The sequence below is a fragment of the Vipera berus genome (assembly GCF_964194415.1).
Source record: "Vipera berus genome assembly, chromosome: 2".
In the NCBI taxonomy this organism is placed as follows: Eukaryota; Metazoa; Chordata; class Lepidosauria; order Squamata; family Viperidae; genus Vipera; species Vipera berus.
In genome coordinates, this window is record NC_138203.1 from 215015101 (window position 1) to 215030065 (window position 14965).

The 14965-nt window shown below is 41.4% G+C and overlaps 1 protein-coding gene across 14 annotated transcripts in view; it reads right to left on the bottom strand.

The window, feature by feature from the left end:
- Positions 1-322: 322 nt before the first annotated feature.
- UIMC1 (ubiquitin interaction motif containing 1) overlaps positions 323-14965 on the bottom strand; it is an 82550-nt gene continuing 67907 nt past the window's right edge. For 7 of the 14 annotated variants that reach the window (XM_081317705.1, XM_081317706.1, XM_081317704.1 and 4 more), the window contains 5 exons: positions 12602-12680; positions 9496-9622; positions 3084-3147; positions 2515-2557; positions 323-773 (listed from right to left, as the gene is read on the bottom strand). In XM_081317705.1, coding sequence (XP_081173831.1) covers positions 560-773; positions 2515-2557; positions 3084-3147; positions 9496-9622; positions 12602-12680 — 527 coding nt within the window. In that variant the 3' untranslated portion in view covers positions 323-559. Of the gene's footprint in view, positions 774-2238; positions 2301-2514; positions 2558-3083; positions 3148-8315; positions 8921-9495; positions 9623-12601; positions 12681-14965 lie in introns of those variants that run through there. The other 7 variants (XM_081317707.1, XR_014025117.1, XR_014025118.1 and 4 more) reach the window with 7 other exon arrangements.

The following is a 14965-nucleotide window of genomic DNA, read 5'->3' on the forward strand; positions in this document are numbered from 1 at the left end:
AAGCTGTGATCCCTGCTCCCATAGGACAGGCGGCCAAGTAAGCCTGGCTTTTTTTTTTAAATTCATCCCTCTGCAGACTCCTTCGGTTCTGTGGGAATTAGTGCAGGCTCTAGTCAAAGTTAAATACATTTTTTAAATAGGAGAATGAAATCTTCCCAGTAATAAAACATGAAAGTGCACCAATTTTGGTCTTTTTGGAGTATTCTGGGAGATGTGTCCCAAGTTGGTGACCAGCATGTAAATGTTTACTTAGGTTGCAATGCAGTCTTTAAACTAAAAAAAAAAATACCTGTATTAAAAAAAATCATTAAAGAGCAGAAACTGAAGTTTATAAAAACATAATAAATATATTTCATTTTATTTTCTAACTGCAAAGCAAGGTTGAATAGGCACCTATAGAGTATACGCTTAGTCAATACATGACAAATTCTGGAAGAATTCATACAAAAATTACAGAAGAATGAGGAGGGAGCAGAGTTGATTAGGGAGCTGAGAGGTCTCCGCCAAGCAGGCTCAGTAGAGTCCATAGTTTGTTGGCATCTTCTCCACGATGCCACCCTCAGCACTTCTTTTGCTTCCGATGGCTGGCTTTGGTCTGTTTCCAAGGGCGTGGCTTAATCACCAGCTGTTTTTTAAAGTCCACCAGGCAGCCTTTGGCTTCAGAAATGGAAGTGAATGATCTAATAGGAGAGTCGCTGCAGGGTCCTTGGGGGAAGAATCTTTCTGAATTCTGGTTGCCCTCTGTTTCCTTGTCCATTTCTGTTGAGCTGGGCCTAGCGGAAAGGATATTTAAAAAAATGAACCGGGCTTCCCTGCTGCAGAGTGAACTCTTTCGTAGCTTTCTCACTTTCAATATTGTAATTTTGAAAAAATATACAGGCACACAAAGGAATTTGTAACTGAAACTATCTAAATCACATATTTAGTAACATCAAAATAAGAGAAACCCGACTTCAAAAACCGAGCAAAGATACAAAATCATGGAGTTTAACTAAAGCACAATAAAACAAACGAACAAAAAATTGAAAGAGCCCACCTAACTTCCAATAAATAAAAAGTCAATGGGGTTTGCCAGGGGAGGTTTACATAAGCCCAGCACCATGGCACAGAATGCCTTGTTTTGCGCTTTAATCAATCCACTGACTTCCACTGACCTAACTGAGATCAAGGCTACCAGTGTAAATGCAGGCGCATGCCAATTTGTTTGTGGGAAATATATTCTACTAGTTACTGAGGCAAACCAACAATAATATGCGGTTTTCAGCATACCAAATAGGCAAATCTGATTAATGCAGTCTGTACCAACGATGGTTTCTGAACAGTCTAGGCCAGACATGTCAAACACAAGGCCCGGGGGCCAGATCCGGCCCGCGAAGTGGTTTCATGTGGCCCGCGAAGCCATCCTGGAAACAGTGAGGGAATGGCCCCCACTGCCTTGGCCCTGGCCCAAAGACCCTCCTCCTGCCAGAGACCCTCCGATCTGTCCCACTCCTGCCCAGGCCCCCATAGGCACCCTTGATGCGAACGATGTAGAGCTGGCCACGCCCACCCAGTAGGCCATATGCACTCTAGCCACGCCCACCCAGTAGGCCACACCCACCCAGGCCACACCCACCCGGCCCCCTGAGGGCAACCGCAATGCTGATGCGGCCCTCAATGAAATTGAGTTTGACACCCCTGGTCTAGGCAATTCACATAGTACATGTTGCTAAGCACGCCATATCCAGGCTGCAAAAATCCTGACAACCATTATATGACAGTAAAAAAAGAGACAAAAATTATTGTTGTTAAACGGCAGCAAAGAAAGGTGTTTCATATAACACTTTGTAGTTATCTAGCAGTTTTCTGGACTAAGTTGTACTTTATTGGTGTATTGATAATATGCAAACTAATGTGCCACTGTAGCTTAGGAGTATTTAAAGCAGACAGCAGCTCCACAGATTAAAAGTTAAGCAGTTAAGGAGAAGTATCGTTTTCTGGAATTATACCAGAGAAAGGAAAACACCATTCGAAAGTGCTGCTCCAGTCAAATGGACGGTATTTAAAAAAACTACAGAGAGATTCAGAAGAATTAATAAGGAAACCCTTCCTAATATAGGCCACCCATCTTGACGGCCAAAGCAGTTTCAGCCCCCCCAAAGGAGGCCTGAATAAAGATTGCAAAAGATCGAGATAAGGAGTTGTTAATTTTTTTATGAGTAATAAACTTACAGCAAATTAACCTATTTTTCCACTCACCATATGCCCTCCATAAGTTTTAAGAAAAGAAATCTCCTGTCTAATTAACTCAGGTTTTGGTTCTAAGGAAAAAAAAAACATTGTTTAACTGCATTACAACAGAAGGAGTAGACTTTGCCTTCAATGCTAAAAACTAGCTTCCTACAGGATTTCTTAATTTCATTTAGCTTTTCCACTTTGTTGAAAAAACAGCAAGGGAAACAAGTGACAAGGAGGGTTGCTGCAGCCCACTTAACCCCTGGAAAAGCCTATAATGCAGAAAGAGCACTAGCTAACCTTGAGTCTTCTCTTCTGGATGGTGAAGCAGCCATCTCTGCATCTGGAATATAATACAGCACAGAATCTTAATGACTTCAGCAGGTGGATGATGGCCTCTGTTTCGAGATCAGCAAGACTCATGCTAGTGGGCAAGCAGAGAAACTGCAGCCACCTGGTAGTAAATGCATCCTAGCTAAACAACACCCTCCTTTCCAGCTTGGTGGGCGATATGGGGCAATTTATGCGTTGTTTGGACTTGCAGGTTTCTCTGATACCTACCTTTATATGATACAAGGAAAAGGAGCACAAAGGGCTTCTCTTGTCTTATTGTAAAACACACACAATCACTTAATATTATCTCGCGGAGACTCCCAGGAGTGATTCTCATCTTCATTAAAGTCAAAAGAAATCCTGTTCTACAAATGTTTAACTTTGAACTGATATACATGCAATGGGAAGAAACACAAAGATTCTCCATCTGTAGTGGCCCAGGGGCTATGCTGTATTGCTTAAGGACAAGCCCATTCCTATGACTCGATCCAGACTGCATCAATCCAGGAATGCTGGCTGGGTGCTCACTTTCCTACCTGCAGCCTTGTTTTCAGATTGTTCTAGCATACTCAGTAACCGGCCTTCACACCTTCCCTTCTCCTAGAACAAAGTAAGAGAATGTCCCCATTAGGTCTTGCAGAAGAAGGCTTTTGACAAAGTATCCCATCGGAACCACCCAGACAGAAGCAGAACTCTGGACATCTTGTGGTTGCCCAGAAACAAAGACCAGCTTTCTTCTCACTACACCAAGTTTTTTTTTTCATTTTATCTTCCATTTTATCATATCTGCACTTTAGTAGATGTTGACCTAGTGAGCTGACTTCAGGCCCCCTGCCCCCCAATAATGCAAAGCCACCAATGTTTCACCACCATACTCTCAAGCTTACATATATTTATGTAAATGAGCAACAACAAACCAACAGGCACACTTCTGTTGGAGCTGGCACTAGATGGTAAAAGTTCCCTGTCACAAAAAGGCAATCCCGCTTTCTTCTGTCCTCCCTAGCAACGTAACAGTAATCATGAGGGAAGAATTGCTAAGCGTGATGACAACGCAGGTATTTCGCCACGTTAGATGTTCTGCAGGAAAGGAGGAAGCAGGAGTGTGGCTTCGGGCAGCAGCTATAACCATATCGTTCTAGCCTCAGAATCCAACGTAGCCTTGGAACAGAACTTTTCCGTCATCGTTTTTTCCGTAGCCAAGTATCATCCATTATTAATTACATGTTCTTTTGGTTGATTTAATTACCTTCCAAATGCTGCTATAAAGTTTTCAGACAGAATTAAAACAAACTTCATTCTGAAGGTTCCCTTTTGGAAATATTTTTTTTTTATTGAAAAGTTTTAAAATACAATTTTCCTTTAAAAAACCTCCCTTCCCCCTCCCTCCTCCCCCCCTACCTCCCCCCCTCCCTCCCTCCCTCCTCCCCCCCCGCCTCCCCCCCTCCCCCCCCCGACTTCCCAGAGCTGAATACAAGGTATATATATAAAAAGAGAAAGAAAAAAAAAAGAAAGGCAAACATAAGCAACCATGTACTAACAACTATAAATTCTAAAATCCATCACTCTCTAGCTTATATAGGATAAACCAAACCTTGGCAATATTAAATATATATAAAAAACTAAAATAAAAAAACACTTTCTAGGTTATATAGAATAAGACAAACCTTAATAATATTAAATATACATTAAAAACAGGAAAAAGAACCCCAAAATAGAAAGAAAAAAAAAGAACAGAAAAAAAAGGAAAAAAGAATTATTCAAATACTATATAATACTTCTCAACCTATACTTGTCCTAAATAGACTCCATCCCTTTTTGTCCATTACATGATATAACGTTCTTACAAATAGTCTTTCAAATTAATCAAGATCTTCGCCACCTCAACCAAATCAGAAAACTTTAAAGTCCACTCTTCTGTAATCGGCCGTTCCTCTTCCAGCACATCTATAATTATTCCAAACAATAAAAAAATTGCGAACAAAACTTTAACCTCCATTTGGAAATCTTCTATATATTCCACCAAACTTTAATCCAAAAAAAACCTCACCCTTTCCACAAAACCACCACATGTAAAAAATATATTGCGTCTACACCCAAATCTTTTCCCACCTCCCATACTTGACTATGAATACGTCGTAGAAATTCCATAGACTTCTGCAAATCCTGCTATTTTCTCTTCTTAGATCGTTTTGCAGCAGCACGCGTCACCCTCTGTTCTATTGAATCATCCGACGAAGTTGTATCTTGATCTCTTCCAACACCGTTGTCTTCTATCTGACCACCTTCGACCTCTTGATGCACTCCTTCTCCAGATCCCTTTTCAGCTTCCAGAGATGTTAATGGCGTTGCATTTAAAACATTATTATAGAAATCACGCGCTTGCATCACAGTAACCAGACGGTACCTTTTACCTTCGTGCGTCACCATCAACCCAGCTGGGATCTCCCATCTAAACCTTATATCTCGTTGCTTGAGCTCTTGCACAAGGAATGTAAAATCCTTCCTTCTCCTTAAAATCTTTGGAGGAATTTCTTTTAAGACCAAAACTTCTTGATTAGCAATCACAACTTTAGTATCATAAGCAGCTCGTATAACTTCATCTCTAGTTTCCCTTTTTGCAAAATATACCACCACATCTCTAGGCAACTTTCTCTGTCTAGCAATCCATGAATTCACACGAAACACTTTATCCATGCCTCCTTTTATTTCAGATGCTGGCTGTTTCAACACTTCTTCAAAAGCCTCAGAAACCAGCTGCTTTAGATCTTCCTTGGTATTCTCCTTTAAGCCTCTAACTCTAATGGCAAACTGCATCTGGTAATATTGAGCAAGACTCAGTTCCTTTTCCACTTTATCTTCATTCTCCAATACTTTTGCTTCTAATATAGCATTCTTTTGAGTCAGATCTTCTAGCTTTTCCTCCAATTCTTCCACACAGCGAGCCACTTTACACACTGAAGACAAGATGTCTGCCTTCATCGCTCTGAACTTCTGTTCCATCCTCTCCTCCATTCTCTCCTCCAATTTCTCCAATTTCTCCTCCATCTGTACAAATCTAGCATTAATTGATTCCAAAATTACCTGGGCGTGTTTTTCAAGAGCATCTTGTAAGTCCTTTGATGTCAATACATCAGGAGGATGCAGCGCCTGCAGTAATGATTGTTGCACAGGAGAAGTTCCAGCACTCCGAAGAGTTTTAGGGGGTGGTTTAGCCGCCATCTTTTACCAAATGCGACGCACTTTCACTTCAGATTTATAATCTATAATTTATAATCCAAAAAAGTCCATCAAGCTGGAGAGTAAAATATCACCTTTTCCTCTTGTATCGCTCTGCCTGCTCCTTTAATCCATAGTCATTCCTTCAGGCAGGGGTGGTCGCAGACGCCTGGCTCTGCTCCCAGAATCAGGAGCAGAGGCGCCGGCCAGCTGGGAGCAGCCCAGGCTACGGGGGAGTTCAATCCTTCAGCCGCCCAAGCCATAAGCTCAGGCGGCCCTGGAGAACTCTACCCCTACCTGGGAGCTCGCCCCCTCCTCTTCTCCCGAGGAGGGGGCTTCAAATTCGCCCGAACAGCTGATCGGCGCTGTTTCGGGCGAAAAAACAACAGCTGAGCCGCGGGCAGCCCGGGAAGGCTGTCTCCGTCGCCGCGGAGCCACCGGAAGTCCCCCTTTTTGGAAATATTGTTTTACATTTGTTATTATCTACTTCAAAGAGTTCTGGGCAGGCATCCCTGCAGCTGTCCCCAGGGACCAGGGCCAAGATAAGCAAAAAGAAGAAAAGGATGCTCGCTATTCAGAGCATCTGGGGTCAGAAGCTACAATGCTCATTTAAGAAGCAGCAGAAATCATTTGCGTTGATTTGGAAAAGCAACAGGGAGGACCTGAGCCTTAGGTGCCAAAAAGTCACGTTAACATTTCCGGCGACTGTTTTAAATGTCAGCCAAGTTCTTCCGTGGAGAAGAAAAAGAAAAGGAATTCTGAACCAAAGCAAGTGACATGAACAGAAGCTTCCCATTGCGCAAGAAAATGCAGATTGTTTGGCTGTGTCCCAGCTAAACTCATCAACAGGCAGTCTTTTGTCATTTGCATATAAATTCCTGAGGGGCCAGGGCCTGTGATGGATTTAAGGGATTACATAAAACAGAGACATCATGTTGCATCTTCCTGCTGAGAAATCACATTGCCTTAGCATTCACACTGCTCTATGGATTAAAATCTTACCATCTGAAATAAATCAGCACAAAGGCTACATGGAGGCCTTTGCTGCACAAGATGGGTAATGCATGTAAGGCAGCAACCATGCACAACTTAGAGAGGGGACGAGGAGGACCAGGACGTGATGCCCTCTTGTCACGCCCGGAGTTAAACCATGTGGGAATTAAATGGATGAATTGCATGAATTAATCGGCTAGATAAATTTGACACCATCATAGATTAAGGTTGGCAATAGCTGAAGGAAGGAAACACAGCTGAAACCTAAGGGCTATAGCCAGCAAGGGCTTAGCAAATGATTCAGAATCAGCGGCTGTACGCAGTGATGTCTATGTTTCACAGATAACTATTTGCATTTTTTCCCCTAATGGTGATCAACTGTATGCTCTTTCATTCCTCCTTCTGCGATATATGAACAGGTCTTCAGACACATCGTATTTTAAGCAGTAGATATAGGGCAAATGTACACTTACTTTTTGAAATACAATATGTCTTTCTCAGCTATGGTTCGCCTTTCCATGAATATTGGGGGGGGGCGGTTTGCAAATAATTTATTTTCAAGTAAGCTGACTGTAGTTTTATCAGATATATGTGTTTTTTTCCTTCCTCTGCAGTACTCATTTCTAGCTCTGACTTATCCACCAAGACTTTCAGTGTCTCCAAATCCAGCTGTCTTCAATCACTCCCATGAGTGAGTCCTATTCCCTTCCTCCTTTTTATACTATCTTTTAATATATATATATATATATTTGCCTCCCCTTCCTTTATGCCTTTTATTTTACATTTATTTCTGTAGCATCTAGTGGTTCACTCAGAGTACATGCATGAGGCTCCCTACAAATTCATTATCTCTGCTACTGCTTCCTTATCAACTGCACTGGTATGCCTGACATAGGATGAAATACAAAGAGTTACTATAATGTTTGGAAAGAGTTCCAAGTATACCAAAGGAAAAGAATTAGCACAGACTTTGCCTTACTACCTGTTGCCCACCAGTAAGGCTCAATTCTGCACTCTGGTATGACAGTAATATTGTAGGCAGAGGTCATTTTTGTTCAGGATAGCAATTCTGAGCAGGGAAATGCTGTTAGACTTTACAAAAACATTTGCATTTACCTATTATGTCCTTTTCTCTCTGCCAAAAAGTTGGACATAAAGGATCATAATCAAAAATAATATTGTAAGGTAGTAAGCGAATCATTGTACAAGTAGAATAGAAAGCACGTTCATAATGCGGGATTTATAAGGTATGGATCAATATGGGTGAACAGATAAACAATGGATGGCCATATGAATAGCCAAGTATTCCACAAAAATGTTTCTCAAAAGAAAGAATGACCTACCTGGAGAATCAAGCTTGAATAATTAAAATAAAACAGACATTTCTCGTTATTCATCTCACTCAAAATGCCCCACCATGGCTGCAGTGCATCTCTCAGAGGTGGAGAGAATACTGTGCTGCAGCATTTTAGATATAGGAGAATGGAAAATTGAAGGGGAAGCAGGTACATGTTTTGCATAGACTGTGAAATTAAACATAGCTACAATGATGGGAAGACCAGCAAAAACCCACACACTTTAATCTCATAAACATTTCAAAATGGCTTTGATTAAGACACCACATTAAAAAGTATTTATAAATAAATACATGTATATTCTATGCAAACAACAAAGGCTAAGTTATTGATGCCAACAGTGGTTCAGGGCTCTTCTAGTTCAAGAATACCAAATAATATTAAAGAAAAGGAACCACACAACTATTTCATTTTTCCTTTCATGGCAAAAAGGCAGGATTCAAATGGAAAAAGATCCACTCTATAGCCCATTTTTTTTAAAAAAACCCCATAACTACAATACAGTGGATGCAGACTTCATCTAAGAGCACAACTCCAGTCACAACTGGAGAGGATTCAGCAAATATTTTATTAAAGCTAGCAAGTTACAGTGAGCCACTGGTCTCTTGCAGTTAAGAGTCTACCACTGACTGGTAAACCAAGTTTTTTTTTTATTGAAAAGTTTTACAGTACATTTTATCTTTAACAATCCCCCCCTCCCCAAGTTCTTATATAGGTTTACTGACTTTCAAGATAAGTGTAGATATACTTTTGACTGACAATTTTTTTTTACAACCTATAAGGAGTATTCAGGAATCTGGGAGTCCCTGTAACCAGAAAGAGAATAGTTCGTAATTTATTTTAATACTTCATTTAGCTTTGAAAAGTGTAAATTCCAAACAAGTTGACTGTTATTCTAAGAGTTTGACACTGCATCCGACATTGAATGGGAAGCATTGTAAACATGCTCATTATCAGTATTCTTGTGAATGTTGCAGTTTCTGAAGACATACTGTTTGTGAATCAAAGGCCATTCCTTGATATGGCAAAGGTTACAATTCTGGGAGGATTTCCTTCCTCATTCAGTCTGTTGGTTGGCTTTTTCCCCTATCCTTGCCTTCCTTCTGAACACTGATCGTGCTGAATGGAACTGATGGGATTTGGAATCAACCAACATCCAGAGGGCTGTGGACTGATATTCTAGTTGAGATGTAATCCCATCATTTAAAATCAAGTCAAACAGCCAGAGTGTATTTTTTTCCCAATGCAGCCAAGCGTATTTATGGGGTTGGAAAATCAGGCAGACCCAATCTCTCTTCAGAAAAGGATATAAACAAAGACAAGAGTAGGTAGGCCTGCTAATCTCTCCACGCAAGTGTGAACCAAGAATACAGATCCTTACTTTTGCATGCCGCAGCCTCTTATGACTCTGGGTTCCATCAACATTCCGGCTACAAAGACAATCATCAACATGGCTCTGATACTCTTTCCTTAGCACTAGAGATTTACAAAGGTAACACTTCTCATGCCTGCCAAATAAGGAAGGAAAGAATTGTATTAGAATTCATTCTTTTTCATTTTTGCTGCTTCTAGCTGTTCTGTAGGTAAGACTTGTCAATGGAGCAGGATCTGCACAGTGATGTGACCGATACTGTACTGTAAAACTGGCCTGTTGCCTAGTCAAAAAGGACAGAATGAGTTTTCTTCCATTGCTGCTTTCCTGGGTGCTGCTACTGCAGCAATGGGATGTAATGAAATCAGCTCCTCTAGCTATCTCAAACAATACTGATTTCCTTTCAGAACCTGTCAACTCAGTTGAATGAAGTATCTGCTTTTGCAAAATTGGAGTTATGTTGTGCCCCAAAAAGCAAATCAAGTGTATTAAGTCAGAGACATGTTTTTCTCAGTCTAAATAAAGTCATCTAACTAATAAATCTGCCAGGGCACAATTTCCTTTTTAAAGCATGCGGTACTGACAAAGAAGCATTGAGCATCCGGAGCTCAAGAATAGGGTAAAACACCAGCCTCTACCAATGCTCAGATCACTCCAACTAACTCAACTGTGTCCCATAATTCCTCTGCTAAACAATCTAACCCAGGGGTGTCAAACTGCCGGCCTGGAGGCTGGATGCGTCATCCGGAAGCCGCACCCACCCCTGTTGTGATTCAGGGTCAGCCTGTGTGTTCGGCAGTTGGGTCGGACGACTCAGAGGAGGAGGGGGGTGTTGAAGACCTTGCTGAGGGGGTTGAAGATCTTGCTGATGAGAGCCCTCAGCCAGGCCCCTCCCACTTGGTCACCACGGAGACCCAGCTGTGTGAGCCTGACAGTGTGGATGAAGATGACCCACAGCTGGCCCTGTTCAAGGACGCCCGACACAGGAGGCAGTCAATTAGGAGTAAACAGAGGAAGGCAATGGGGCTTCTCGGAAGGAGGCAGAGAGAAGCGACGCCCTGAACTCTATATAAGGGGAATGTCTGGGAGGGCTGGTTTGCTGAAGGCAACCGCTCGGATGGTTCATGTTTCTTTAAGCTTCTGTTTCTTGGTTCGTGTCTTGTTTGTTTTTGTTGCAATAAATTTGGCAAGCATATTCCAGCCTCTTGCCGTTTGTGGAGGGGTTGTCCCTGCCTTTTCTGCAGGGCCAGTAGCAGGCTGGTACAGAACAACCCCACTGCCAATGGCAAAACCATCCCCGATAGATTGCGCAATGTCACATGACGTCGTGAGTTTGACATGTCTGCTAGATATATCCGAGAAGCCAATCTGCCCCCCCCTCTGGCACATGAGGGCAGAAATGGAACTGGAGGTGGCTGCTTAATTGATGATCTGGAACTAGAAAAATCCAGTGAAATTTGCTGCACTATATCTGAAATGTGTCTGAGGAGCCCCCTTGATGCTAAATCCCACAGTACTTTTCCATATTTTCTTTCCAGTCCCTGTTGATCAGCAAGATAATGTGCCTAAACAGAAGCTGTCCTCTCTATAATTAGCCTAATTCTATTAGTTATGTTGCCATCCAGTGTTTGTAGCAGCAACATTATTTTCAGGCAGGATTTTTACTGACAAACTCTTTGTGGGTGAACAGGTGGGGGGAGGACAGCAATAAGAAAGATTAAACAAAACCGGTTTCATTTGAATTCCTTAATTTCATTAACAGTGTAACCACAGGTAAGGCACCAGACATGCTAATCTTCTCTATCATAGCTTTGTTCTGATAGAAACATGTAGATATGCACAACAATTAATCTACTTTTCCAACCTATGCTGCTCTTAGAGCACAGTTTAAGGTAACTTCCTATGGCTGACGGTTTGGCTGCTTTGCAGACCTTTGCAAATTGCCTTGATATTTATTGCCTCTATCAGCCTGTGCAAGACCAAAACAAATTGTGTGATTTTTGTTCCAGGACCAAAAATACCTTTAAGAACACTAGTGCTACAGGAATTTGCTTGTGGTCTTTGTTTGGCTTGCTAACCAGTTTTAAGATCTCCCTTTATTATTATTTTTAATGCTCAGGGGACTTGCATGTTTCCACCATGCTGAAACACCCTCACTGCAGGAATATATAATTTCCTCCAACACTGAAAACAGCTGTGAGACGTCAATGGGTACATTTGTTACAATGTGGAATGGCAAGCAGAGGCTTAAAGACACTCAAACTCACATGAAATATGGTATCGTAATGGCCAAACTGGCATTTGTGTTTGAATACTAGCTCTATTTCTTACCTTTATCTTTATATTATTACATCTGTACAGTCTGAATTATGCAGACACAATCGGTACGAGGAATATTGTTACATTTACATGCCAGTCCTGGCAGATTCCAGAGCTAGATTATTAAAGCTGGGGATCCACCTTTGCCATTGTTAATAGAGTTTTATAAGTATTGTTTCAATCACATTATGGGTTTAACAATAATGCAAATAAAAGGGGAGAGGGCAAAGGATTCGTTTAACTAGCAGCGCATCAGCATTCCCTAGGCCAGGGGTAGGCAACCTTGGCTCTTTTACGACTCATGGACTTCAACTCCCAGAATTCCTGAGCCAGTCATGCTGAGGGGAAAGGGAGAGTTTCCAAGCTGAGCCATGCTGGCTCAGGAATTCTGGGAGTTGAAGTCCACGAGTCATAAAAGAGCCAAGGTTGCCTACCCCTGCCCTAGGCGAGTGTTTCTCAATCTCATCCACTTTAAGAGGTGTGGATTTTAATTCCCAGAATTCCCCAGCAAGCATGGATTGGTCTATACATTTTAAAGTGGATGACATTGAGAAGCACTGCTGTGGGTAGACAATGCTGAATTAGGCGTTCTAAAAAGAATGTAAAACCTAGGAAAGCCCAACTAGAAGGAAAGGTAAAAAATAGGTAAGACTGAGGTGGTCTTTCCTATTACAAGATGCATCACAGAGTGATGAGTGAATCTATCAAAGCTTCAGAGTTTTATGTAACAGAAATATCTACCAGGGCTCCAATTAAAAAAATAGTCAAAATGGACTATATAGAGCATACTACTTACTTGTCCATGTCTACAGATTTTGAGGCTTTTTTGTAGCTGGCAAGCTTACTCTTGGCTTCCCTCTGTCGGCGGGTCATTACTTGAAAACAAAAACAAAACAGTTGTTCTATCTCTCTTCTTGGAGATCTCAAGAAGTGTCAAGTATCACAACAAAGGACACAATATATGTTTCAGAAAAGAACGTCAAAGCTTCTTGCCAAGTAGGACCGGTTTGCTTGGGGCATCACCGCGAGAGTAGTGAGGTCTAATTTATAATGATGTGATATTTCTCATTATGTAAGCTGAAGTTTTAAAGCATTCACCCAGTGCATGAAGACAGAAGTGTTGACTTAAACTGTGTATGAAGGATTTTGCACCAATAATCTAAATTATTTCATTTCTACATTCACATGGGAACTCTAAACAACCTAACAATTAAAGACACCTATCTATTGCTTTGATAACTAGTAGAAATGTTGGACAAATATGGAAAACCTGGAAACCAACTCTGACAACGCTGCATTCAAAGATCTGCTCTTTCTAGTATTGTTTCAAATCCAAAGGCGCAGGAGACCTCTTTGACTCCGTTAGAGTTGGATAAATGAATGATCTCAGTGAATCAAGGTGAGAAGTATTCCAGAGGCTTGGATCATAGGGTACATGTATGTGTTTACTGGGGAATGAAAAAAGGGTAAAACCCAGAACAAGTGGTAGCCTGCATTTCCATTGTGGAATGCATGTCTGCATATTGGCATAAGGCACATTTGTTTTTAAGAAGTCCTGGATTTGGGTAGATTATGAAAAGGGGTTTTGACAAGAGCCTGAGAAGTGAGGGATAGGTCTGAATAGAGATGTAGGGGCAAAAGGGAAGAGAAACCTATCTGGTTGGTTAAAATCACATAACCAAGAAGACCCGAAATACATTTTAAACAGGGAAAAGGGTAAGAAAGGCTAACAGCCAAAATTTCCCATATATCAGAATAATCATATACGCAGCAATAATTCTTTATACTGGTTGGATTGAATCACTATAATAATGAAATCAGGGCAAACCCAATCAGAGGCCACAGCTTTACTTGTTAGCCATTTATAAACATGATTTTAAAATGTCCGTTTCATACAATTGAATTCCTTTCCATTTCTTTCTGTTGACAAACCACCAGCTATGCTACTTGGGGAACATATCGGATATCCTAAGCCATTTCCACCAGGGGGCTAGAGTTGCTAATGTAGAACAGATGTTGCTTTAAGCACTGTTGGGCAATCCAGTGGAGGGGGCAGCGTATCAGAACATTTTTACAGCTTCGTATCAGATCTTCCTGTGCTCAATGCTCTCATTAGGAGAAAGGTTTGAATTTGTGTTATAGGCACTATAAAACTGTTACTGTTTGCTCAACATCTGTTCTAAAGTAGGTGCACCTACAGAGTTCAGAATGGAAAGATGTTTTACCAATGCCAGCAACATTTTGGGCTTTGAAGCATTCGTTTTGGCTCCTCGGCACCTCTGTATTTGCTCTCATGATAACTACTATCACACACTAGTTCAAATAACAGACCAATTTTAATGGGTGCATTTCCCCACCTTACATGATGCAATGACCAGTGTGAGGACTATGTATTCTCTGGGTTAAAGTTTATACTTGCAGACACTTCTGGGCTGCTTACTTGCGAGGAAAAAGTTGGTGATGAACCTTCACAAATTCGTAAAAGGCTGACTTCTTAAGAGGGGACAACAACTCATTTCTGCAAACCTGGCCTGGCTCTGGATACAAGTAGTTTCTATACTTAATTGTTAATCCCCAAGTTATTTGACACTCCCAAAGGCTTTTTAACAAGCTAGGCTGCAGCAAAAGCAAAGCAGTTCTCTGAGCCGGTGCACAGTTGTTAATATTCCTATAACAGTCTCTTGTGCGCAGCTCAGGTGTTAATCACTGCTATTTTTTTTCCAGCAGAATAGAGCACATCTGACACAATAAGGCTGCTAGAAACCTCTGGGACCAGAACATCAGAAATGCCAGGAAAGACTGACGTTTGTACTGCCAACAGAAGCAGCAGCAGGGGACGGCATCACCGGCAGCATTAGCCTTTCATAGTTGAGTTGACCTGCTCTATTCCAAGCACCAAAGTCAACAAAGCCATGGTCAGATGATGCTATCAAGCTCAACTTAGAGCAAGATTCCCAAGGAAAAAACCAAAAAGGAAAAACAGCTACAAGATAACTCTCCACTTACAGCAAAAGAGAAAATGTACTTCTCAACCCTCGATACAGAATGAGCACAGCATCTTCTCTCTCAACATGCTGGGCTAACTCAAACATGTTTGCAATGTTCACTGTAGTCACATTAAAAGTTGATCAGTTTTGGTTTTCTTCTCTCAGTGCCAAAG